The sequence below is a fragment of the Alnus glutinosa genome, chromosome 11 (assembly GCF_958979055.1).
Source record: "Alnus glutinosa chromosome 11, dhAlnGlut1.1, whole genome shotgun sequence".
NCBI lineage: Eukaryota > Viridiplantae > Streptophyta > Magnoliopsida > Fagales > Betulaceae > Alnus > Alnus glutinosa.
In genome coordinates this window covers 1,310,687-1,335,797 of record NC_084896.1, presented here as the reverse complement: position 1 = coordinate 1,335,797, position 25,111 = coordinate 1,310,687, and the positions used below count along the sequence as shown (strand labels likewise).

Genomic DNA, 25,111 nt, shown 5'->3' with positions numbered 1-25,111 from the left:
GCTTACAAACTGAGAACTTTCAAAAATAGTGACTAAATACAATATCATGTTAACCAGAACCTACATAGACTCTTGCAAGAAAAAAGAATAAAAGATGATGCTAGCTATCCTTATCATCTTATTAATAATTGGGAAAAAAAAATGCAATTATTATAGTTGCCTATACAATTATCAAAATTGAAGACCATGTCACAAGTTTCTTAGTTTGCAATTCAGGCTATGTACAAATTCAGAAGAAAAGAAGGTTAAAAATTAATAAAAACAAGGAATTCAAAGTTTCTCAGCGCAAGGATGAGCAATTGTTATGCATATGTGGAGAAAATGCTAGCAGAGATGCTAGTAGATAAAAGTCAACGAAGTACTCCGAATGCAGAATCCAAACAAAAGTAAGAGTCAATTGTAATCACCTATAAATCCGGTCCTCCAGCAGCTGAAGCCCTGTTTTAAAATTCTGCAGATTGCCCTGGGACTGGCATGAGCAGAACTTTAGCCCAAGAAGCATGACAGTGAAAAAAGTACCAGTGGCTGCAGGATGGCGTGAAAAGTTCCAAGGGAGTTTTGTGGTCCCTTGCAACAACCGACCAAGGAGCAAGAGTTGCTCAACGCTATTGTGTCGAACCACCTATACAACCAAAAAGATAAAAATAGTTAAAGGATCATAGAAATCTAATAAAAACAGGTAAAAGAATATAAACTTCAATTAAATGAAGCAACATCCAAATAGAAGAAGATGTCCAACACAATTTGGCCAATCATTGTTGGAATCCATGTATACCTGATGTAAATAAAAGAGACTCAAGAAACGAGCTAATAATGGTTGAAAAACAGCTTTAGCGGATGTATATTGGCAAGATGATAAGAAAAGAATTCAGGAATTAGCTATAATATGGAAGCACTGAGTTCAGTAGAAAAAACATAAATGAGAGAGCTGGGGATTATCAATCCTCCATCATGTCATATATTAAGCTTGGAACTGAGTTAAATAACATGTCATCTTCAAGTGTTCGAAGTATTGTCTTCAAGATTTCAAATTTCCACTTGCAAGATGTGTCCAAACCCATATGTATTATGATCTATATGCTCATATGCTTAATTAAGACCACTTCCAGTATTTACCTAATTAAAAAAGAATGACTTCTTTACAATCTCCAGAAATCTCCACTTGCCATTTTTTTTATTAGATTCATTTAAACCACTACATTAAAGATGGACGAAACAATTAAAGGAAAGAACCAGCATTACTTGAAGATGACAAATTTACACAATGAGGAAAAGCAGCTGGAGATTAAATAAGTCAGTTAAGAGAATAAAGTGGGAAATGCAGAAGACATAGCTGAATATCTACCATAACTCCATTCATGGTAATACATAGGAAAAGAACACAGATGGCAAGGCAATTAAGTTATCCTCCTCATTAATCAGAGGTACTTCAATGCATTTTGATCCATAATATCACTCGAGTGAGCTTCCATACATGCGATATATTTCACATGGAAGAACAAACACCTCACAAGACAGTATCATGGATTGGACAAATAATGCTCAAGTATCCTATAGTCAAAAGTGCAGTAATTTTATTACGCCCCACTCCTTAATAGATAACAATCATGGAAGGAAAAAAATAGTATTCCTATCAGCAAAATGGAATACGCTTGCTCTGATAGCCATACTCCCATCAGAAAAAGGAAATACTCCTACCCTGATAGCCATGTGTTACGGACCTCCGTAACGGGGGATGAACGGTGACGATTTGGATAGTGGTGAGCTTGGGATAGTAGGGTATTCGAGGTACCCTGGGCCTCCTAAGTTAGGGTTATTCGAGAAACCCTAGAAAACTCCTAATCAACTACAAGAGCTGAATTTTAATATTTTTTCTGCTTGATTTTATTCATTCTTTGATACCCCTATTTATAGGGTTACAAGCTAAAAATACGGAGACAATAAATAAATAAATATTACATAAATAATACTAAACCTAATGGGACAATTAATTCCCTTATTTCCTTCCTAATAAAAAAACCTAATATAATGGGATATAAATCCCTTAATTTCCTATTGGAGATATTGCTTTATGAGCAATATTCCTTATTTACCTAATAATAATAATTTACGACTTTTACCTAACCTAATTATTCTCTTAAATAATAATATGATACTTACCTAATTTAAAACCTAATTCTAATTATTCTATTAAAGATGGCATTAATATAATTTCTATAATACCCTTCTCCCTTTTCCCTAAATACGGGTACATAACATTCCTACCCCCTTAAAATGGACCTTGTCCTCAAGGTCCGAATTATTGCCCCTAATTTTTATTTATTTATTTATTTCTTTTTCTTTTTTTTTTATTTTCTTTTTTTTTTCGCGTTGGGCATTACAACGTTGGTTTCTCCAAAAAAAATCCCAGCCTTCACGCCCCCATAGCCGCACGTCCTTCCTCACCCGATTTCGCTCCTCTTCCAGCCCAAAAAATCCGGAAATCACGGCGCAATCTTCGGTCTTCCTCCGCCAGAAATTTTGGACGAACCTCCTCCTCCGCCAGTGAAGCCCGACATCTCTCCTCTGTCCATCGTTTGCCCGAAAAAACTCCATGTTTTGGGCGGCAAGGTCTGGGCCGCCGTTCTTCATGCCGGAATCTCCATCCTTCGCGTCATCACCGTCTGGGGGGCGTCTGGGTGGTCGCCGGTGACCGGAAACGCCATACGGAGGAGAACCGCGCTCCGTCGGACCCTCTGGATCGCTACCCATCCTCCCAAGCTCTGCTCCTTGCCGCTGGCCTGTGCCCGCCACTCTTAGCCACGACCTGGTCTCCTTCCCGAGCCTCTTCCTTGCTGAACACCGAATTGCCGACACCTTGAATTTGAAGCCCCGGTTGTTGGCCCGCCGCACCTGCCTCTTCTTCTTCGGTCTCCTTTTGTCCCAGCCCGTGTCTTTCTTCCCACGGCCGAACTCAAACACGGCAAGGGGCTTTCTCCTCTTCATGAAATTGCTTGATTTGAGCCTTGCCCGTTTCCTTTTTCTGGACCAATCATTGTGAAAGAGATTGGGTTTCAACAGTGGAGGTGGTTTTTTTGGTTTGGTCAGTTTGGTTTGTGGCCGATGGTGGGTGGTCTTGAGGTATGGGGAATGCTGGGTTGAGGAATTTGGACAAAGGGTGGGGGTGGCTGGGCTTTGAGGTTTCTGGAGTTGACAATGGGGTTGATTGCGTGGCTCGTCGATGGGTGAACTTGGTGGGATTTTTGGAGGTGATGGTGGGGGTGGGTCTTGCGGTTGAGCGGTGATGGGTTCTGGGTCTTTGCATGGTGGTGGGGCTGTGGTTTTGGGCAGTGATTGTATAGCCAGGTCGATTTGTGGTGTGGCTGTGGGTTTAGGCAGTGAGTGTGCTGTGGGGTTGGTTTTTGGTGTGGCCATGGTTTTGGTGAGTTGTTGTCCGGGTGGGTTAGCCAAGGGTGAGGGGGATGGTGGGGTTTCTTTTGGGCAGGCTGCAGGGAATTGTTGGAGATGAGTGAGGACTGATGTTAGCATCTCATCCATATGTTTTTTGAGCCGTTCTTCTGTTGACTCCAAAGTGCTCAACATGCGATCTAGCTGTTGTTCCATCATGTCGAAACTTGGCTCTGATACCAAGATGTTACGGACCTCCGTAACGGGGGATGAACGGTGACGATTTGGATAGTGGTGAGCTTGGGATAGTAGGGTATTCGAGGTACCCTGGGCCTCCTAAGTTAGGGTTATTCGAGAAACCCTAGAAAACTCCTAATCAACTACAAGAGCTGAATTTTAATATTTTTTCTGCTTGATTTTATTCATTCTTTGATACCCCTATTTATAGGGTTACAAGCTAAAAATACGGAGACAATAAATAAATAAATATTACATAAATAATACTAAACCTAATGGGACAATTAATTCCCTTATTTCCTTCCTAATAAAAAAACCTAATATAATGGGATATAAATCCCTTAATTTCCTATTGGAGATATTGCTTTATGAGCAATATTCCTTATTTACCTAATAATAATAATTTACGACTTTTACCTAACCTAATTATTCTCTTAAATAATAATATGATACTTACCTAATTTAAAACCTAATTCTAATTATTCTATTAAAGATGGCATTAATATAATTTCTATAATACCCTTCTCCCTTTTCCCTAAATACGGGTACATAACACCATGTGACCAGTATTTTGTCTTTTACCAGAAAAAACAATGTAACCAGATTTCAGAACTTCTTTTTTTATTAGCAGAAGAATCAAAACTCTCATACACGAAAAGTATACAATAGAAGGAACCACCTTAATGGACTCAAAAATCTAAGTTAACAAGAACTACAAGACTAGAGGAAGAAAAATTAGAAACGTAAGTTACAGCCCTATCTAAAAGAGATCTCAAAAAGGAGGATTTTTAATCGTAGCACATTTGACTCGCAATCGTCAAAAAGGTCCTGATTTCTTTCTCTCCATATGCTCCACAATAGTAAAGTAGGAATAACTTTCTATATGGCCTCTTTGGAATGTTCTCACCTCTGAGTCTTCCAACAGTGAAGCAGCTCTAGGATATTGCTAGGCATGACCCATGTGACTCCAAATAAGATGAGAACCAAGTGTCAGATCTTGCTATTAAACTCACAGTGGATGAGGAGGCGGTTGACGGTCTCCTCGCTCTTTTTGCAAAGACCACAAATTGACAAGGGTAAGACCCACCTCCTAAGGTTATCAATCATGAGAATTTTGCCCAAAGCTGCCATCCAAGTGGAGAAAGCAATTCAAGGTGAAGCCTTCACCTTCGAAATGCTCTTCCAAGAAAATAGACAAGACTCTCCAAACTATAATGATTTGTAATAGCTCTTCGCATCAAACCCATAATTACATGCTGCGGTCCACAACATTTTATGTCTCTCTCAGATGGGTTTTCGATGAGTACAATAGATTGAAGAATGAAACAAGGGACTCTAGCTCCCAATCCTAGACTGCCATGAAGAAACTCGGATTCCAATGGACATAAGTGCCAAAGGAGTCCATGTAATCCGACACTTAGGCCTCTTTGTCCCAAGCTATGGAATAGAGTTATGGGAATTAGGACTTGAGAGTCACTTCTCCACACCAAACATCCTTCAAAAATCAAAGGCGAGATCCATCCCCAACCCTGTAGGAGACTAAGTTGGAGAAATCCCCCTAGCCATTCCTAATATTACTCAAAGATCCATTCCATATGGTGCTCGAGTTTCCTCTGAACACCAAACCCTCTATGGATCTCATACTTCACAACAATCATCTATCCAATAAGGAGTTCTCTTCTTGTGTGAATCTCCAAAGCCATTTACCCAATAAAGCATTGTTAAATAGCATGAGGTTTTTCACACCCAACCCTCCTCTAGGAACTAGGGAGCAAATAGACTTCCAGTTCACTAGATGAAGCTTAGGCTCACCATCAAAACCATCCAAAGAAAGTCTCTTTGATTACGCTCCAATCTTTTTCCAACTAGTCAATCTTTTTTCCATTTTCTCAACTACCCCATTCAAAATAACTTTTGACTTGAAAGAAGTGCCAAGGGGAAGCCCAAAATATTTTAACGGCAAAGAAGAAACACGACAATTCAGAATATCAGCAAACTCTTTCTGATGTGGTACATGACCCACCACACCTTCAAACCTAAAATAGCCTCAAAACACACGAGAATGTGCCAAAGATTGAGGATATTGTATTGATCTGCATCACACATAATAAGAGTTCCCTCTACAAAATGATGGGAGATCTCCAAAGGGGCTGCGTTTTGGAGGTTGCCTCGGAATCTAGATATATAGCCCCCAATCGTAGCTTTAGACAGCATCCTACTAAGCGCCTCCATGACAATCCCAAAAAGGAGAGGCAAAAGCAGGTCCCCATGAGGCCCCTAGAGCTCGCAAAGAAACCATGTGGGCTATCATTGATCAAAATAGTGAAATGGGTTGTGGAGATAGAGCCGGATATCCATTTCCTCCATTTTGAACCAAATCCAAGGTGCCCTAGAAGATAGGAAAGGAACTCCAAGTTGACATGTTCATAGGCTTTTTCCAAGTCCAGCTTGCACAACACAAAAAATTCCAAGTTTCAATCTGCTGTCCAGACACTCGTTAACTATAAGAACTGAATCTAGAATTTGTCTCCCCCATATAAAAGCATTCTGATTATTTGAAATGACTCAGCACCTGTCCCATTCTAATAGCAAGGATGTTAGCCAAAATCTTAAAGAGACTCCCCACCAGGCTGATAGGTTTGAAAGTCTCTTACTTCCAACTGTCCAATCCTTTTAGGAATAAGGACAATGAACGTAGCATTAAGGCTCTTTTCGAACCAACCATGCTCATGAAAATTATGGAAAGGACGCATAAGATCATCCATCACTATCGCCCAACATGATTGGAAGGCAATAGGGAAGCCATACGGCCTCGGTGCTTTATCGCTATCCATGCTAAGCAACGCCTGGCGAACTTCCTCTTCTTGAAACGACCTTTACAACCAATCTGCTTCACCAGCATCTAACAAGGGAAACTCCGAACCATCTAATTTGGGATCTTTCCGTAAAGAAACTATTGTAATACTGAATGATTGTATCCTTGATCGCCTCTTGATTGGAGGTATCAAAACCATCAATTCAAAGACTCGAAATAAAGTTATTCCTTCAGTGAGAGTTGGCAAGGTGACGAAAAAAAAAACATATTATGATCCCCTTCTTTCAACCAAGTTGCCCTTGATTACTGACTCCAGCTAACTTCTTGAATAAGAACTACGTTCTCCAAATCTGCTTTCATCAAAGCCCTTTTGACTATCTCCTCTTCTACAAGAGGCCTTACCTCTTCTAGCAAATCAATGGACTGGATCTCCTCCATGAAGGACTTTTTTTCTATCTACATTTCGAAAGACCTCCTTGTTCCAGCGTTTTAAATCGAGCTTCAGCCGTTTAAGCTTATAAGCAAAGACAAAACAAGGAGTACCAAGACATTGGTACGAATTCCACCACTGTTTCACCAAGTCAACAAAGTCTTCTGCTTTCAGTTTCACCTATTAAGAAACCTTTGATACCATTTGTTACGACCCAAGAAATCACTAGCTACATTTGCATTATTATTCCAAACGAATTAGTCAAAATTACAATTGGAGCTCCCTAAAATCACTAATAAAGTCCAGTTTCACCTATTAAAGAACCAATGTAAGATTTGATACCCATGTACACCATCACAATCCACCCACAAATGTGGGACTCGACTTTCTGAGGTGTCACATAGCGATCATGATAATCAATGAACCACATGAGATGTAACAATAAAGAGACTGGTTCAACTATGACGAAGGTCATAGAAGACCGCTGAAATGGTGAGACAATAATTTTTTTTAAAAAAAGCTGAATAAACAAAAGATCAGATATACCATAGATATGGATTGATAACAGAAGGACATTCACAAAAAAGAAACAATGACTACACAACACTGAAGTATAAGAGAGACAAAGAGAGAGAGAGCTTCAGTAATTCCTAACCTCAAAACGGTCAATGAAAAATCCAAGCCATAGTCTATGAGAAATTATCTGCTCAACAGGATCAGTTTCAGGCTGCATTTCTGGCTCCCCAGAAACAAGGTGTGGCCTTAATTTTGCAGAAGGCCCTGAGCACCTTGCTTCGGAGGCAAAAAGACCTCGCTTTGTATCAATTGTCCATAACCATGCATCAACAAGCTCGGCAAGTATAAGAGATCCCAATTGAGGTGCAGCAGAAACCAACCACGTCCAAATGAAAACACCAGTTTCCATTGCATCAGGTGTAGAAATGTAAGCCGGACACCAACAAAGAAGACGTAGAAGTTGTGAGAAGCCCTCTAAATTTGATTTTGATTCAGTACCCTGCCAAAAGAAAGAATTGAGATAAAGAGAACATGGTCTCACAGAAGATTCTTCCATTCTGTAAAAATACACATGAAAATCGGAAATATATTTTACCAGATTTGACAGGAGTAATGCAGTGGCCTGAGAACAAGTTTCGTGAAATTGTGACTTGTCCAATTCCCCACCTTTTTCTGCAATGTTAACAAATTGTTGAAGTAAACGCACAAACTTAGTAAGCAGCATTGCATTGAAAACATCATCCTCGGCCTGTGACTGTTGAGGAAATGCTCCAGATATCAACCTTTGAAGGCCAACCCCAAACCCAAAGCCCGTTGAAGCACCTGATTGAAATCCACCAATGCTATTGTACAACCTTCTCATGCCAGCAATCTCTCCTGCATGGTTGCATTTCACTGTTGCACTGACTATACCAGTACTGAGCACCTCCAAGTTAAAGGCTTCTGTTAATTTTAAGTTTGCTCCAGATGCTGCAGCTGCAGCAGCCATGACTGCCGGAATATTTGCCGTTTGTATGCCTGTCCAGCAATCATTTTTACCTGTTCCAATTCTTGTCTCAGATAAAAGAGAAACCACATCAGTTGTATGCTGTGCTCTTTGCCATGTGTTTGCTTTGCAAAGCTTTTCCTGAATTGTACAAACAAAATCCATGAACAAATGTAACAAAACTAAAAATTTCAGACAAAGATGTCTATTATAACATTAATGAAACTAAAAGTAGTGGTAGTAACATTAATGATAGCAGGATGTTACTTAGATCCAATTAATAAATATGAATTGTTTCATTCATCTTTTTGCATGGAATCAGATGAACCAATTCATCCGTTTTTGAAAATAGGAGTTCTAATTATGACGTCACATTGATCATATTTCTTGAAAGTGTTTAAAATCTTATCACGGTGGTTACCATACTCGGACTGTCCCATCTATAGTTATTTATTGGTGTATCAATTACACACAAAATATGGATAGGGTCATTCATAATTCAAAGGATAACTAAAAAGACCCTAAATCATTTTTCTTTTTTTATTGTGTTGGGGGGGGGAGGAAAAGAAAGAGCAGTAGATAGGACCAACCAAAAAAAAAAATGCTGGAAAGAAAATGAGATTATCTGAACTTGTAAATGAAAAAAAAAAACAACCAAAGAAAGAAAACTCTATTGGGTAAATTTCAAAATACCAAACTGTTCAGTGTTCATAATCACGACCACGAGAACAACAAAAAGGGATACTTGCGAACCTGTAGAAGACCCTGGCTAGTGCAAGGAGCATATGAAAGTGATTTGGCAATCCATTCTCGAACAATCTTTTGGTACAAAGAACGAACTGCCACCATCCAAGCAGGATCATTGACAACAGCAGAAGGTGACTCATTGTGAATTGAGAACAGCAGTGAATCTAGACAAGATGAATTCCACAAAACCTGCATTCACGTGGTTCCATTAGTTTCAAAAATGTATTACACAAAATTAAAAATAAAAATAAAAACAAAGCATAGGTATAAATGATAATAGCATTACCAATAAGACATTACCTGCGGAAACCTATCTCTCAACTGAGTCAGCAGGTTCACAGCAATGTCCCGTATGTGTTCCTCCCTCCGGCACATACTTTTGATGAGAAAACATGTATGGGCATAAAGAGTTGAGTCTCTGACATCAGCTGCATCACCTGTATCAGATATTCGATCCACCTGAACCAAGATCAAAGGACAAGTGATGTTCACATAGCATTTATGTACACACACACACACATGCATATATATATATATATATAGAGAGAGAGAGAGAGAGCAGCAAATAGTTTTTTTTTTATAAAAAATAAAAAAATAGAAAATATATATATTTCACTTCAACTAATTTATATCATCATCTAAGATAGCACAACTTTGCTAAAACAGGAAAACAAAAAATACTTTACTCCCTAAAAATCATCCATTGTTAGAGCCATTGGACCATTTTTATTAGAGAAGGGAAGTTGAAGAACCACAAAAGAATGTCCCTAACAATATTAAAGGCAAATATTTACTTCAATAGACTGCAAAAGAAGTGCAAGCCCAAGGCGCATTGCAAAGGCATTTTGTGTTCTACATGTAAAGGAATTTGCTTCAAAAACTTTATAGAAAACAAAAACATACCAGCCACGATACTGCTGTTTCAAATGCCCTGTGGACAATTGCTGTTAAACACTGGAAGACAGCTGGCATGAGATTTTGAGTTTTTAGGTATTCAAAGACACAACTGAAGGCACTTCTAGAAGTAGTCACAACAGTGCCACCATTAAGGATGCCACCATTGCTGCTGAAGCGTATAATTTCCAGAAAAGCTACTGCAAGAAGATAGGTAGCTTTTACACCTGTAAAATGAATAGAAAAGCTATGTTTCAGACATCAAATGGGTATATAGTGAATTCACCAAACGATATCCAAAAAAGCCTATTTCCTCAATATCAATTGCATTTAAGTGTTTGCAAACAGTAGATGAAAGAGAGAATCTCACTTCATTCAAAATAAAATAGTGAATAATTTATCTAACCTGAAATTGTGCTCATTGCTGCAACATCAACTCGCCCTCCTAGAGCAACAGAAAGAGCAGCTCTCTGGGTTACAGCAGCTTTCTCATTGCCACTCCCTCGACGACTGTCCGGGTTGTGAAGAGCATTGAGTTCTAACTCATCTTCGAGCCATTTCACGGAGCTAACAACCTAGAAAGAAACAAATCCTCACATAAAATGACAAATATAGGCATTTTTTAAGATAGATAATACATATACACCCTAACTTTAAAGGGCCAGTCCAAAAAGAAATTGGTATATTCAAGGTAAGCAGAATCTTCAAAACACTGAAGCTGAGTAACCAGCCAACACCTAGACAATTGGCCCTCCCTACACAAAACATCACCTAGTGATGATATGCATACCCTATGCATAAGAAATTATAGTTTCATTTTTCAACTTCAGAAAACCCTCAAACATTCACTCAGATTACTAATTCCAATTCATGTGATAAACAAGGAGGTGAGATTCGGGTATCTTAATAGCATTGCCTCATGGGCTTCCAAATACTAGAAGAAAACACAAAAATAAAGTAAATCATTAAAAGATTAACAAGTTCACACTCACAACATGCCTAACTTGCAAACACAAATGGCATAACTAATTACATACAGGAAGAAAATCACATTTTCAATATGTCCGCTTACAAGACCATAGGGTGATACTCATATATCTACTCAGGTAAGTGATTCTGCCTTCATCCATCGAGCTTTCAGTTCACGAGCAAGACAACAAAAACGATAGGGACATACAAAGTACATTACTAAAGTATCTATTCAGGGAAGCTAACGCGGAGTACCTGGGCCCAAAGCAACAAGGTCCCATTAGACCAATTTGTCCAGCCCACTAGATCGAATAAGCCTAGTCTTTTATTTTATGTCATGTTTATTGTTACATTTTAGTATCCTGTTTTTTTTTTTAACGAGTAAATCAATCTTAAAAGGTCATGTGACTACCATGTGGCTTTTTGACAACTTAGATGGCTAGGTTTTATTTGTTACGTGTGATGAACTGAAATTTTAGGGTTACCAAAGGCTATTACAAAATAGCCTTCCTTGAGTAATTGTAAGCAGTATTTTCTTGTCTATTTTATAAAATTTCAGATGTGAATTTTTTTGGGACTCTTTGAGCCTACAAATTAATCGGCTGTTTTTCCAACTTTAATATTATTTCTATCTTTGCTTTAGTCTTTTGTTTTATTACAGGGAAATCTGTTTAATCCCTTTGTATGTATCAAGTGGCATTAGCAAAAAATATTCACATTTGGGTGAAAGAACCTACATTTGCACAAAAGAATTAAGATTTGAGTTTAAGGTTGCAACTTTAAGCTATGATGCTCGCAGGGGAAGCCCTGGCGGTAGAGGAAATCAAGGCCAAAAGATAGAAATGACTGAGATGAGTCGTTAGATTGAAGCTCTGTCACAGGCTGTACAATTTCTTCGATGGGAACCTTCTGAAGCCCATATGGAGATCCAGAAGACGACCTCGAACCCTTGGACATACCAAGAAGGTAGACTCAAGGAAGAAAACTCCTTGTACTATATTAGAACCATTGAATATGCCGCATGAGGCAAAATGGAGGATGAAAAAAAAATGGAGTTTATTTTGTGGATTGGGATTCTTTCTATTGATAAGTAAAAAAATTCAATAAAAAGCGCAGGGGGCGCAATCCAAATACACAGGAAGTATACAAAAGTGCCTTTAATCAGAGGAAACAAAAGAATATGAATGTAAAAACTCAGCAAACATACTACGACTCGGGCTATGCGCCGAGACCCAAACATATAACTTATTAAGCACATTTCGACACAAGTCCACAACCGGAAATTCCACATATTCAAGAAGTCTTGTATTCCTCTCACGCCAAAGACCTCACATAACATAAAAGGGAACCTGCTTCCAAAGTCACGTAACATGACTACGACCCAACAAGGTGCCCCAACCACTCAACAAATCCAACACTCTTCTTGGCATGACCCACTCCACCCCGAACAAATTATAGAAATAACTCCAAACAATCCGTGCCACGTCACAATGAAGTAGGAGGTGATCAATGGATTCCCCATTCTTCTTACACATACAACACCATTCTTCTACCACCACTATATGACGCCTACGCAAGTTGTCATGTATCAAAATCTTTTCTAAAGCCGCTGTCCACACAAAAAATGCCACACTCTTCAGAGCCTTAACACGCCAAATACCCTTCCAAGAAAAAAGAGACCGCCTCTTAACAAGCTAAGGCTCTATAGAAAGTCTTCACTTCAAAGCTCATCCTCTTAGAAAGATTCCACACCAAGTGTCTATTACAATCTAAGATGTCTATTACAACATATTAAGAAACAAGTCAAGAGAATCATGTACACCAAGTGTCCAATGCAAGTGTTAAAGAATGTTCTTTTATTGCGGAAGGTTTGCATACACATGTTGGTTGGATAGCAGCGTTAATGATTGATGAAAGCCCTAATGTGCAACAAGATTTCAGAACCTCCATTTTTTTTATATAAATAATCGAAATTTCATTAAAAGTGCAAAGGGACCCAAGTATACAAGAAGTCAAGAAGTATACAAGAGAAGCATCTAGCCAGAAAGGGAAAAAAGATAAAGAAAATAATGAAAAATCAAGCACATTAGGAAAGTTTGAAGCAGTTGCCCAAAGGTAAAAAGTATTCAAGAAGAAATACTTTAATTTCACCACAGTCTCTTGCGATCTTCAAAACTTCTATCATTTCTTTCCCTCCAAAGACACCACAAAAGACAAGACAACACCTCTTCCACACTACTGCACTCTAAAGATTGCCATATAACCCTCTTATTTTTTTATATCTTGATTATTATTGTATTTAGTATTAGTGACTAGCATGTAACCTTTTTAATGAGTTTCGATGGTTACGGTTTATTTACACGTGACCAAGAATTGAGATTTTAGGGCTTATAAAGGTTTGAGTCAGTGTAAGCAACTTTTTATTATCTTTTTTTGATAAGTAAATTTAGTTTTATTAAAAGCGTAAGGCGCCTCTAAGTACACTGAAAATATACAAAGCTCACATTCCACTTAGTAGAACCGCTCAAACCCTCCATATTATCCGCAACTAAGGCATCCTTCACTCAAGTAATACCAAAGATATCAGGAAAAACTTCATTCAAAACCGTATCCCCGCACCACAGATCGTGTCAAAATCTTGTCATAACCCCATCCCCCACCTCAAATCTAGCAAAACCAAAGAAAGTCTCCCACCCTTTCCTAATGTTCTTCCACAACCCCACTCCAAAAGCACCTAGAGGCTCACGGGAGCACCACCCACCCCACAAACTGCCAAACTTGGAGTCCACTGCAACTCTCCACCAAGCATTAGAGCTTTTTATTATCTAATTGTAAAATTACAGATCTGAATATTTCTTGACTCTCTAAGCCTAAGAATTGATCTTTTGTTGTTCCAACTTCAATCTTATCTTTATCATCGCTACGATCTTCTATTGTTCTTTCTAAAAATCTTCTAGTACCCTTTGTTTGTGTCAATCTGTTTGAAAGGTAGCATCTTTTTGCTGGATCCGATCAAATCTACACTAGATTAAAGTTCTTACTGTTGCGTCAGCGGTGCTTCTTGTTTTCAACTTTAAGTGCAACCTCCTCCTAGATTTCATTTGTGAAACAGTTTTCAAAGTATCCTTTTATCCAAAGATTTTCCAGGAATGAAACACTACAAATACATAGCAACATTTTGGCCAAGGAGGTGGCTGAGCCACCCCAGACCGGTCAAGAGGGTAGCTCCCTTGGCCAAAATGGGGGTGGCCAGCCACCCCATGGTGGCCAAGGGGTGGCTCAACCACCCCTATTCAAACTTCCTTTTCTTTCAAATATTTTTAAGTTTTTAATATTTTTTTTAATTTTTTAATTAATTTTTAAAGATTTTTTTTTATATACTAAAACACGTGTCAACCCTCAAGGGTTGAACCATCTATGATGCAAATTGAAACAAAAGTACTAAAAAATAAAGTTTTCAAAACTCAAGGACCAAAAATATATTTAACCCTAAATTTTATATTCATATATATATATATATATATATATATATATATATATATATATATATATATATATATATATATATATATATATAAGTTTTTTTGATAGGTAAATATATATATATAAGTGATCGAATTATCATTAAAAATGAAAAACGCAACTCAGGTACACATAAAGTATACAAGAGAAACATCTAGCTAGAAGAAGAAAAAAGAACAAAGAAATCATGAAAACTAAGAACCAAAAGAGATACAAATGCAGCTATCCAAATATAAAGAGTATAAAGAAAAAGGACTTACGCTCCCCCAATGTCCTCTTGCGATTTTAGAAACTTTTTTTTTTTTTTTTTTATAAGTAGAGAATTTTATTAAAGCGTAAAGGCGCCCCTAAGCATATAGGAAGTATACAAAAAGGACACCAATACAAGAAAGAGAGGGGAAAGAGAAAAAAAAACAAAACAAAACAAAACAAAAACAAAACAAAACAAAACAAAAAAACCTGAAAAACTCAAAAACAAGAGGAAACCTAGAAACCCCTACAAAACCAGCCCACAAACCCAAAGACTAATACATCACATTAGGCTGTATTGCCTTGCCCCGGCTATAACCAAAACCTCTGGCACCATAATTGATCGAGCACTCAAGGTTCTTCACTTCACGACTCCCTTTAAACTTAGAAGAAGAAATTGGAGCCTCTCAACGATGCTCCTCATCAATAAGAGCCATGAAGTCTACAAAAGCCTTCACATTCCCCTCATGGGAGATCCCCAAAGTTTGTATACAGAAGTTAAGATCAATCGCTTCCCTGGGAGGACCATCAAATTCTTCAAGATCACCTCCCCGCGAAGGCTCACCCTCTTCTAAGATAGACAACAAAGGCGGGCTCCCAAGCACAAACTGAACCGAAGAGAGAGGAACGTCATCCACTTCTAACGGAGGAGCTGCGCCGATAGGGAGAAGGAAGCCGCGCCAAAGAAGAGGCTAACAACCCTCGTCTTGAACAAGCTTAGACACCATCCTATCCTTGGCTAGAGCAGACAAGGGCTTAGAAGCAACCCCACATAACGGTCCGGAAGGATCCTTGGAAATACTGAAGGTCTCAAGGGTCTCTGCAAGTAAATGCTTATCCAATTTGCCAATGTTGTTCCTCCGACGAGTAAATAGGCGTACCTGACTCCAACATCACAAGGAGAGAAGAATGCAGCCTTTCACCTAGAGCGTCCACACCTAAAGAGCAGTCGCCGAGAGTTGGACCAAACCCAACTAGAGCTGAAGAGGGAGCCATTTCCGGCAAGACATATTGATCAGCACCCATATCCTGCAAATCAGAGTAGACCTCAGACGAAGGTGGCAATGGAGGAACCCCAACCAAAGCTGACCTCAACAAGGCGGGAGCAACCGAACGATCACCTAGCGTAGCCGCCTTTGAACGGACACCAAGACCCTCGAAAACAGAAATAACGGTTGTCAATGGCACAATCTCCGAGGTAGAAAACGCCGAAGGATAGGGAGAAGAACGCTCTATGAGCTCTAGGGAGAAACTGACGAAGCTTCCGGTGCCGGGGCATCCAAAACCACATTGGGATCATGGACTGAAACTAACCCACCCTTTTCGGCCTTCTTAATGAAACCCACACTTCTAAGACCTAACTTACAGGTATTTTTGGAAAGGAAAAAAAAAAGCCTACAACACACTCTATTGGACCCAACACTGAAACATTTCCGACCCAAACCCAAGTAACACATTGCCTTGCCCATTCTCCGCTTCAGCCCAATAGAAGGAATCTAGCCCAATTGAGATTTATGCGCACAGGCCCAACAAAGCCACCCTTCAAATAGATCGAGAAGCCTCCAAAAGACCCCCAACTCCTTCACAGTAACGTCACCTACAATCTCACCATCAACGTCATCAACCTGTCTCGTGGAACAAGCCAAAAGGTCCTTACCCAGAGGACCGGAAGAACTCTCCAAACCGTAAGAGTCGACTACCGGGTCAAAACCCAGAGGACCGGAGGAGGACCTCTACAAAGCGAAACAGTCCACCGCCTGCCGGAGGGGTTCCTGCTCCCGATCCAACAAAGAAATCTTATCTGCCTCGCACCAAACTATCGTCTCCGTCTTAACCAAAGGTCCTCCAACAACTGACAAGCGCACCACGTCTGTGAACAACGGAACACCCACGACCTTGCCCAATCTCTTCCCCACCGAGACGCCACTGGAAGAAAACGACACCACCGAGTTTCCAAAAAAATCCAATACTTTGCTCAGCTCCCAAGAAACTCGTCCCCAAACCCGCCCGTCACGGCCTTAAGGAACCACAATCATCCCTCTCCGGCCACCCACATCGTAAACCACCACCTCCAAGAACCAATCGGAGCTATTCCCACCTCTCCGAACGATGGTCACCTTCGAACCCTCCCTGAATGATTTAACAAAATCCTCGGAGCCTGGATCTTGCAGCACCTCTTCCACCATTGACAAATGCCCCGAACCCGCCCTGAGAATCCTTTCCTCCTCTCCTATAGCCTCAACTCAAACGACCCGTCCACCACCGAGAAGATGAAGGACTTAGCCTCTACAAAGAATCAGTTCTCCATACCCTACTGCACACAGCAGCCCCCAAATGGGTTCGCAATAGCCCCGCTAAGCCACCGGCGCCACGCCTCACATGGCTGAAAAAGCCAGAGAGGCGTAAGCTTCCCAGGAGAATCTCTTTTGGTTGCAGACCCTCACTTTCTAGACACTCCTATGTAAAGAAAGGATAGGGGGAAGAAATAAAAGGTGAGCTGAGGCTGAGAGCTAAAGTGACGCGCCGCCACTTGCAAAGAGAGGGAGAGGAGAGGCCATTCGAATTTCAAATTTCTTCAAGGACAGAAATTAATGGAAGAGTCATGTTGGTTCTTTTACGGATCAATATTTTGCCTTGCCATTTTCGAAACTTCTGTCATTTTTTTCCCTCCATTGTCATCACAAGAGGCAAGAAGGCACCATCTTTCACACAACAACACTCTGAGTACTGCCACCAGTCAACCACTTGTCTAGGCATAACCCAAGAAAGCCCAAAGTGACTAAAAAAAGCATTCCATAAGGCACAAGCAACCTCAGAATGGAGAAGATGATCCACAGACTCTCCATTCCTCTTGCACATACAATACCTATTGACCACAATAACATGTCGTTTCCTGAGATTGTCCATGGTTAAGATCTTCCTTGGGGTCGCTAACCAAGCAAAACAAATAATTATACTAACTAGATGAGTTTAGCCTTTGATTTGCGTATTATTAAGACAAAATTGACAAAATAGTAGCTATATCTAATGTTTTAAAGCTTGGATCTCATCCAATCAGGCAGATCATTTCGTGCAGTCGATGTTCTAAGAAGATCCATCAAAGTGTGTGTCCTAATTATTTTTCCTCTTCTGCTGAATTTTAGTGGCGGTAAAACTTGCAAGAGACATATAACTGAAGAGGAGTAACACCCTGAAATTGGAGAGACCAATGGCCTAAATCCAATCCATGTAGGTGTTGCAGGCCTATCTAGATAGCCCTCGAAACAAAACTTAAGCCAGTTGTTAATAGAAACTTCTTTTAGAATCTAAGCCAACTTGGCACGAGGCAAGTGGGAGCTTATCTTGGGAACACAATAACAGCATCACATTCATCCTCTTATAACTAGCAGGTTAGGGAGTCTACACCAAGATTAAGCTCTTCATAATTCTAGTATTTCAGGGAAGCAGGCCCTTTGCTCCACAGGAGAGCTGGGGTGCTTAACATTCACGACATAGAGAATTAATACTAGTATGAAATGAAGATATCTTCGTATACTCAAGGGGATTCAGAGATGGCAATCATGCTCTCTAACCCTCGAAAATGAAGGGGAAAATCTCTCACAAAGAGAGGGCAATCATTCTGGAATATTTAACTAGTCATATATGTCTGTTTCTAAGAAGAGTTCAAATTGCGCACGTTGGATTGAGCTTTGACATTGTGGATTTAATTCACACGGTTCGTCTCTCTGCTTTATGCCTCTCTTTTTTGGATGAATTGCTTTATGCCTCGTTGCTCGCTATTAGTGTATAAGGGGTCCTTAACTTGCTTTAAATTTTCCCTTTTTCTTAAAATATATTTAATTTCCCATCCAATACTCAAATAATATTACAATTAAAACAAACTAGAGGCAGAACTTAGCTATCAGTTTATATAATTGTCTCTAAACATTGAATCAACAATAAAGGTTTAAAAGCCCATTACTGAATGTTGGCCTTAAAGGGCAGGAATCAGCAAGCACTATTCAATCCTAATCTTTGACAACCATTAAATGAAGTGGCTACACTCAACAGGCACGTAAAACATGAAGGTGATCAGGGGAGCATCACCTAATTACTGGAGCATTGATGCCCACCCCTTATGTAAGCAAGAGTCAGCCTACCAATGCAAGGCAACATAAATGCAATGCTTCACATGCACTCAGAAAATTTCAAGTTTTCATATGTACAAGTGAATGAAACTGAGTATCCAAGACAAGACACAATTACTCCAGGACAGAAACATAACAAAGTGATTCCAATAAGCAACAAAACAGTGACACATGAATATATGAAGGAGGATAATCTAATAAGATTAAGCATCTAATAGAATTTGAAATAAATACTCCAAAACAGAAACTTTACAAAGCAATTCCTATATGCAACAAAACATTCAATGAGATAAAAACAACTCCCACAGTATGAAAGCAAGCAAACGATGGATGCTAATTACTAGAATGGAGAACAAACAAGCATCACACGGAAAACTCTTCACAGTCAACTTACTAGTGGAGGAGTCCCTTGAGCAATACGCAGAACAGCAGAAGACCAGAGTGTATTCCACATGTATGGTCCACCCACAGCTTGAAGAGCAATAGCACCTATGCTTCCCACGCTGTTCAGTGTACTGGATACTGACTTTGTTGGTAGTTGAATCTTCTGTATGGGAGGTGCTAAGCCAAAAAGAGCAACATAGAACCATAGGTTGCGAAATAACTTCAAAAGTGAAGGTTCCACATCTACAGTAGGATCAAAATCAGAACATATTTCAGCGATAGCAGGAAGCAGAGGCCCCAGAAAATCTGCTCCACTCCTGAAACAGTAGTATCAGCTATGAAGTCTCTAATGTGCAGAGCAATAACAAAAATCGGGTAGTTGAAAAACCAGTAATATATAACTAATGCCTCCAGAAGACACGCACAAGATGTCATAAATCAAAATGAGAAATCACAAGACACACCATCATGAGATGCAATCAGCATGAATGTAAGTACAGAGTTATACCTTCCACTTTTGGACTCAGCAGCCAGGCCTACATCTGAGCACAAAGATAGCAAACGATGACGATAGTCTGAACGCAATTTCGCACTCGTAAGACCACTAGCAATCAGAAGAAAACCTGCAGGAAGAGTCTGTAATGTGATTGAACCAGTGAGCGTCCATTTGAGAAAATATATAGTCAAGCAACAACATTATCGAGCACAGTGCGCTTTATTAGACAATGAGTACCTCAACACGTTCTGTATTGGCTTCAGGTGCCACTGTTTTGCTTTCAGCAGATCCTATACTTGAAAGTTTACCTAAGTAACTTCTTGTCATCAGAACTACTGTCTCACGATAAGACTTCTCAAACCCTAGACTTGCAATGCGAGATACAGCATCAAGAAGCTGCAGTAAATTTAGTGAGAAAAGTTGAGAAACCATGCGACTGAAGGAGCAACACCTATTTGATTCTGTTATATTGACCAATATTACACTAAATAAATAGATAAAATATATATATATATATATATATATGTATGTATGTATGTAAAATCCACATCAGCAGATACATGCTCTTAAGACAAAGATTCCATACTCGGAGTCGCAATAAACTAGGAGTTGAAGCATCACCCTCTTCTAAGCTTTCAATGAAAAGAGGTAATATCATGTCCACTACTTCCGACTTTTTGACAGCCACATTCACATCAGCTAGCAAGCGTATAACATTAAGTTGCACAACAGGAACTGCCTGTTTCTCTTTATCAGCCTGTAATTGGTAAAGATTAAAAATGCATAAAATGAAATTAAGTATTAACAATAAAATTAAATAAGCACGAAAATCTCAAAGATATTGATTAGTTAGGACACAATACATCTTGTTGATCAAACAGGTTTTCACCCGATTGGAAAATACAAAGGTATGGACACTGCTAATATAATTACAGTCTCAAACCAATATAATAGGGATATCTGTGCTTCACCAACAGTAACCACATGAGAGGTAAAGGTTCAAACAATCACTGGTAAAAGTCAAAATGAGCCCAAAAGGCAATAACATAATTTTCCACAAGTTTAATATACATTCGAACATATGAATAAAAGCATAATCAGCATGCAGACACAATCACACAATTAGAGATGTATATTTCTATGCATATGACTGGTATGCCACTGTCATTAGATATAAGACCAACCTGTTCCTCGTAATCATTTCGTTCACGTATACTTGTAGCCAATCCCATGATATAAGTATCCACAGAAGACCGCTCCTTGGTCCAGCAAGATTCAATTATTTGACAACTAGTCTTCATGACACTCTCAAACATAGCTCCCTGGCTACTGCCCCAAGTATCAGCCTGTTACAATTACATTGTACAAAAATACAATACCACCAAAAAAAAAAAAAAAAAAGAAAAAGATTACCACATTGCATGTGAATTGTGATGCAAAATCAAAACACATCCAAATTATGTACCTGTGCACAAACAGCCAGCACAATGGGTTTAAGGCGGATGAGCAATACGCGCAGCAGCTGACCTCCTCGAGCCACAGCAACTTGTGCAACTCCTGCGAGCAAGGAACCAAAGAGTTCTTCACAAGCTCTCAGCTTGCGCCAAACCGAGAGCAAACAAGCTTCAGCAGCATCAATCAACAATGCAACTGCCTCGTGCACCAACCTCTTGGTGGATTTTCCATCAGAGTCAAGGGCCCCAATGCTCTTAATTTTCAACTTGGCAGCAGCCAGATAAACCAACAATTTCATATTGATTCTGGCCTTCAAAAGCGCCCCTTGTTCGTTCCAATCCCGCTTCCTAATCTGCCCATACAACCAACAATTCAACCATCTCTATCTTATTCTCCCTTCGTCGTTAACAAGTAGAATCCCCAAATATCCCATGAACTACACACTAGCTACCTACAGACCTACATATAAGAAAGATTGCAAATTTCAAATGTTGCAAAAATGGTAACACCCAAAACGTCCTTACCTTTAGAAAAACGGACAAAGATTGGAGCTGCTTCTTGACGATCAACCTCACCTGCTCCAAAAGCCTGGAATCAATTTGAACCTTGTCCAAAATGTGGGCAATCAATTTGAACGCAATTTCCTGCTTCTCCAAGCTCTCCACGGACTCTTCCTCGAACGAAGTGACCTGTTGCCTATACATAGTTCCACCTCCATCGTTGAGCCCCAAATTCACACCCAACTGATCAACCCCACTCCCACTCTTCCACAAAATGCTGCCCCCATTCATCACAATCGACCCCCTTGACGACGTCGCACTGGTCACCTCGTCCCCAACCCTCGAACTCGACGTCGAACCCGACACGTGGCTCAACTCATTTCCGGGACTCGCTTCGCTCTCGTTCTGCTGGTAATGGTTCACGCTCAACGGCGAGCTCTGCGCCGACGAGGTCTCGGAATTTGCGGCCGGAACCTGCTCTCTCGGCGTGCCGGGGACGAGGACCGGGATCGAGAGCTGATCGAGGAGGCACGTGACGAATCTATCGGCGTCAGAGGGCAAAATCGGCAAGAAATTCTGCGACAAGGCCGTCAAGAATACCCTAGAAATCGCGGAATTCTGAGCAATCGCAAATAAAACGACGTCGCCGGAGAACGCCGCGATATCGGCGGCGAAATCGGAGGACAATTCGGCGGCCTCAGCGACGTAGCTCAGGAAATCGGCGAAGAAGGAGGCGATCGACTCGGTGGTGAAGGATTGCGGCCAGAAAGACTGGGTGAAGGATGAGGGAACGGAGTGGAGGAACTCGAGAACGACGGATTTGGGTCGCGTATCGGAGGAATCGGAGCATTTGGAGAGGAATCGGGCCACGGCGAGAACGGCATTGAGCTGAGAACGCGAGACCCGAGGAGATCCGGACGATAGCGAGTCGGGTTGGGGGCACCGGTTGCACATCCACGCGAGCTTCTCAGGAAATTGGGTCGGGTTCCGCGCCACCAGGTCGCATAGCTCCGTCAGAGCCTCCATTTCGGCGATTCGAATCCAAGACTCTAAAACCAAAATTCGAATCCAAGACTCTAAAACCAAGAGGAGGAGAAGAAGATCTTAGGGTTTTCGCACATTGGCTTTCTTCATTCTGGTAACGTCGCTGTTGGGGTTCCAGTCTTTGACATTTGCATTTTTTTCCTGTAAATTTGGATGTTAGAGATTCTCTTTTTGGATTTTGTGCGGGGGGTACCTCTCTCTCTCTCTCTCTCTCTCTCTCGCGCCTCTTTGGATCCGTTTCTCTTTTTACTGTTTCTACCTGTCTCTGTCTTGTCTACTCCCTCTATTTATCCGTCGTCGTACGGCTTGTCTAGTGTAACTAACGCTACTGTACGTAGAATCGATTTGACTCGGAGAGTTGGCCCGGCCCTCTGAGGAGATCCGAACCTCAAAACAATTTATTAATATTTTTATCGGCTTACATTTTTAATGTAATTAATAATTTATTGTAATATTGGATATGAGTTTTATCTCGACTCTACAGTGTACTCTATTTCAATTGAAATTAATGATCAGCCAAAAAAAATTAATTAGTTTATGTGGGGGCAGCAGCCGAAATTGTGGTTGCCTCTAAGACAAGTCATTAAATGGTATTAATTATTATATCAACGTAGCAAAATAAATGAACCACTATAGTTTTTATTGTACTCTCCATGCAAATTATATGTGTCAGTCTACATTTTATTAATTAGAATAATGATGCATCAATAATATGACTTCATTTCCCTGAAAAAACAAACTCCGATACCGAATTTCCCAAAAAATAATCTTCAGAATTTGCTCTTCAATTTTAGGCTGGCTCCCAAACTTTATCGCATTTTTCTCCCTCCAAACACCATTACCCGTAGAGCCGAGAACTAGCAGACAGATAGTCCCTACCATGGACTTATCCTTCCAAACTTTACAGCCTCCGGTAACCAGATCATCCCAACTGGCAACTAATAGGGGATTCAAAATATCACAACTTTGCATGCAAGTCCACCAGATTCTGGAACTAAAACTGCATGAGAAGATGGAAGAAGTGGTAAAGTGGCTTTGGTATTTCAGTGTACTTGACAGCTTCTATTGCCGAAAAGGGGCACCTCTAGCTGGGGAGTTGGATACGTCTTAGCTTCTTCGAAAAGAAGAAATCCTTTCATTATTATTATGGGGCCATGGCTGATGGCTCTCACGAAAGTTTATATGTGATAATATAAAAGGTAAGGTTTGTAAAAGATCAGTCCCTAATTTCTTTGATTTGTATTTTTGTTTAATTTAATTTTTTCCAGAAAAATTATTTTTGACTCGTTTGCAATGAAAACCATTGGCTTACGTTTTTTGGAAATTCACAGACTTGCATCACCTATTTCATATATGTATTATTTTTGTCAAGTTTTATATATTTCTTTTCATTCAAATTTGAAAGGAAAATTATTAAAAACTTCAATTTATAGTTGAGATGTGATGATTTTTGTTGTAACAGCTTTTCGGTATCATGTGAACGACACGTTTTTTTATGTTATTTAAGAGAGTTTTTAAGGATCTCACTCCGATGTTTAAATCAGTATATGAGATAAAAGTATAGATCTGTGAAGATTTTGTAGCTGCGGAGTACGGATATGTGATCGAGCAAGAAAAGAAAAAAAAAAAAAAAATTTAAGCGGAAGAGAAGGGCCATGGTTGCGACTTTGTTTCAATTACATCTGTTGGGTATAGTGTTTATGGAGGTGGGTTTGGCTATTTTGTGTGTTGGGTGCAGGGGAAGAAGTGGCAGTTGAGGTGTTGCACGTTTTGTATGGGTAAAGAAGGTGTTTCCCTTCTCCATGTGAAAATAAAGAGAAGGGAGATTTGGGAGAATATTGAGAAGTTGAAAGATCAAAGGGATTCGGTTCGGAGGGTAGCAAGGAATCAGAAGGTAGTCTGCAAAAGGATCGAAGAATTGATTTGGGAGAAAAATGAGATTGGGAAGTGGAAATAAAGGTAGTGGGTGGATTTGATGGTTCTGGTTGCTCTCAACTGCTTTTATTTCTCGGCAAATGTTTGCTTGCAGTGACAATGTTTGGAGTGGATGTGGGTGTTGGTGAAGTGTTGAAGATGAGGGGTTTGTGGTTGCCCTGCGAAGGATGGAAAGAGACTTGACAATGGCCTATTCAAGCTCTAACACCATGTAAGATTTAAGAAAATAACCGGTGTAGTTGCTTGACCATAACCAAAGGAAACAATTCTATTTATAAAGTAAAATGTACAAGTGTTTACGAGTGTTTTAATGTACGTTGGTACAAGGTTTACATCATAGGAAAACATATAAAACATAATAAGATACAAAAGAGGAAAAAGATGAGTACTGAGTTTGAGGTGTAGACAGAGCACCCGAA

At 39.9% G+C, this 25,111-nt stretch overlaps 1 protein-coding gene across 1 annotated transcript in view; it reads right to left on the bottom strand.

Moving 5' to 3' along the window:
- Window positions 1-22,981, bottom strand: part of LOC133882818 (phosphatidylinositol 4-kinase alpha 1) — a 30,561-nt gene extending 7,580 nt beyond the window's left edge. Inside the window, exons 1-14 of the mRNA XM_062322043.1 lie at window positions 21,738-22,981; window positions 21,224-21,565; window positions 20,943-21,104; window positions 20,345-20,515; window positions 19,996-20,154; window positions 19,771-19,898; window positions 19,273-19,579; window positions 10,418-10,586; window positions 10,021-10,238; window positions 9,418-9,576; window positions 9,124-9,306; window positions 7,981-8,511; window positions 7,525-7,884; window positions 408-622 (exon numbers count right to left, since the gene is read on the bottom strand). Of these exons, the coding sequence (XP_062178027.1) occupies window positions 408-622; window positions 7,525-7,884; window positions 7,981-8,511; window positions 9,124-9,306; window positions 9,418-9,576; window positions 10,021-10,238; window positions 10,418-10,586; window positions 19,273-19,579; window positions 19,771-19,898; window positions 19,996-20,154; window positions 20,345-20,515; window positions 20,943-21,104; window positions 21,224-21,565; window positions 21,738-22,739 (4,106 nt within the window). The 5' untranslated portion in view covers window positions 22,740-22,981. The remainder of the gene's footprint in view (window positions 1-407; window positions 623-7,524; window positions 7,885-7,980; window positions 8,512-9,123; window positions 9,307-9,417; window positions 9,577-10,020; window positions 10,239-10,417; window positions 10,587-19,272; window positions 19,580-19,770; window positions 19,899-19,995; window positions 20,155-20,344; window positions 20,516-20,942; window positions 21,105-21,223; window positions 21,566-21,737) is intronic.
- Window positions 22,982-25,111: the final 2,130 nt, after the last annotated feature.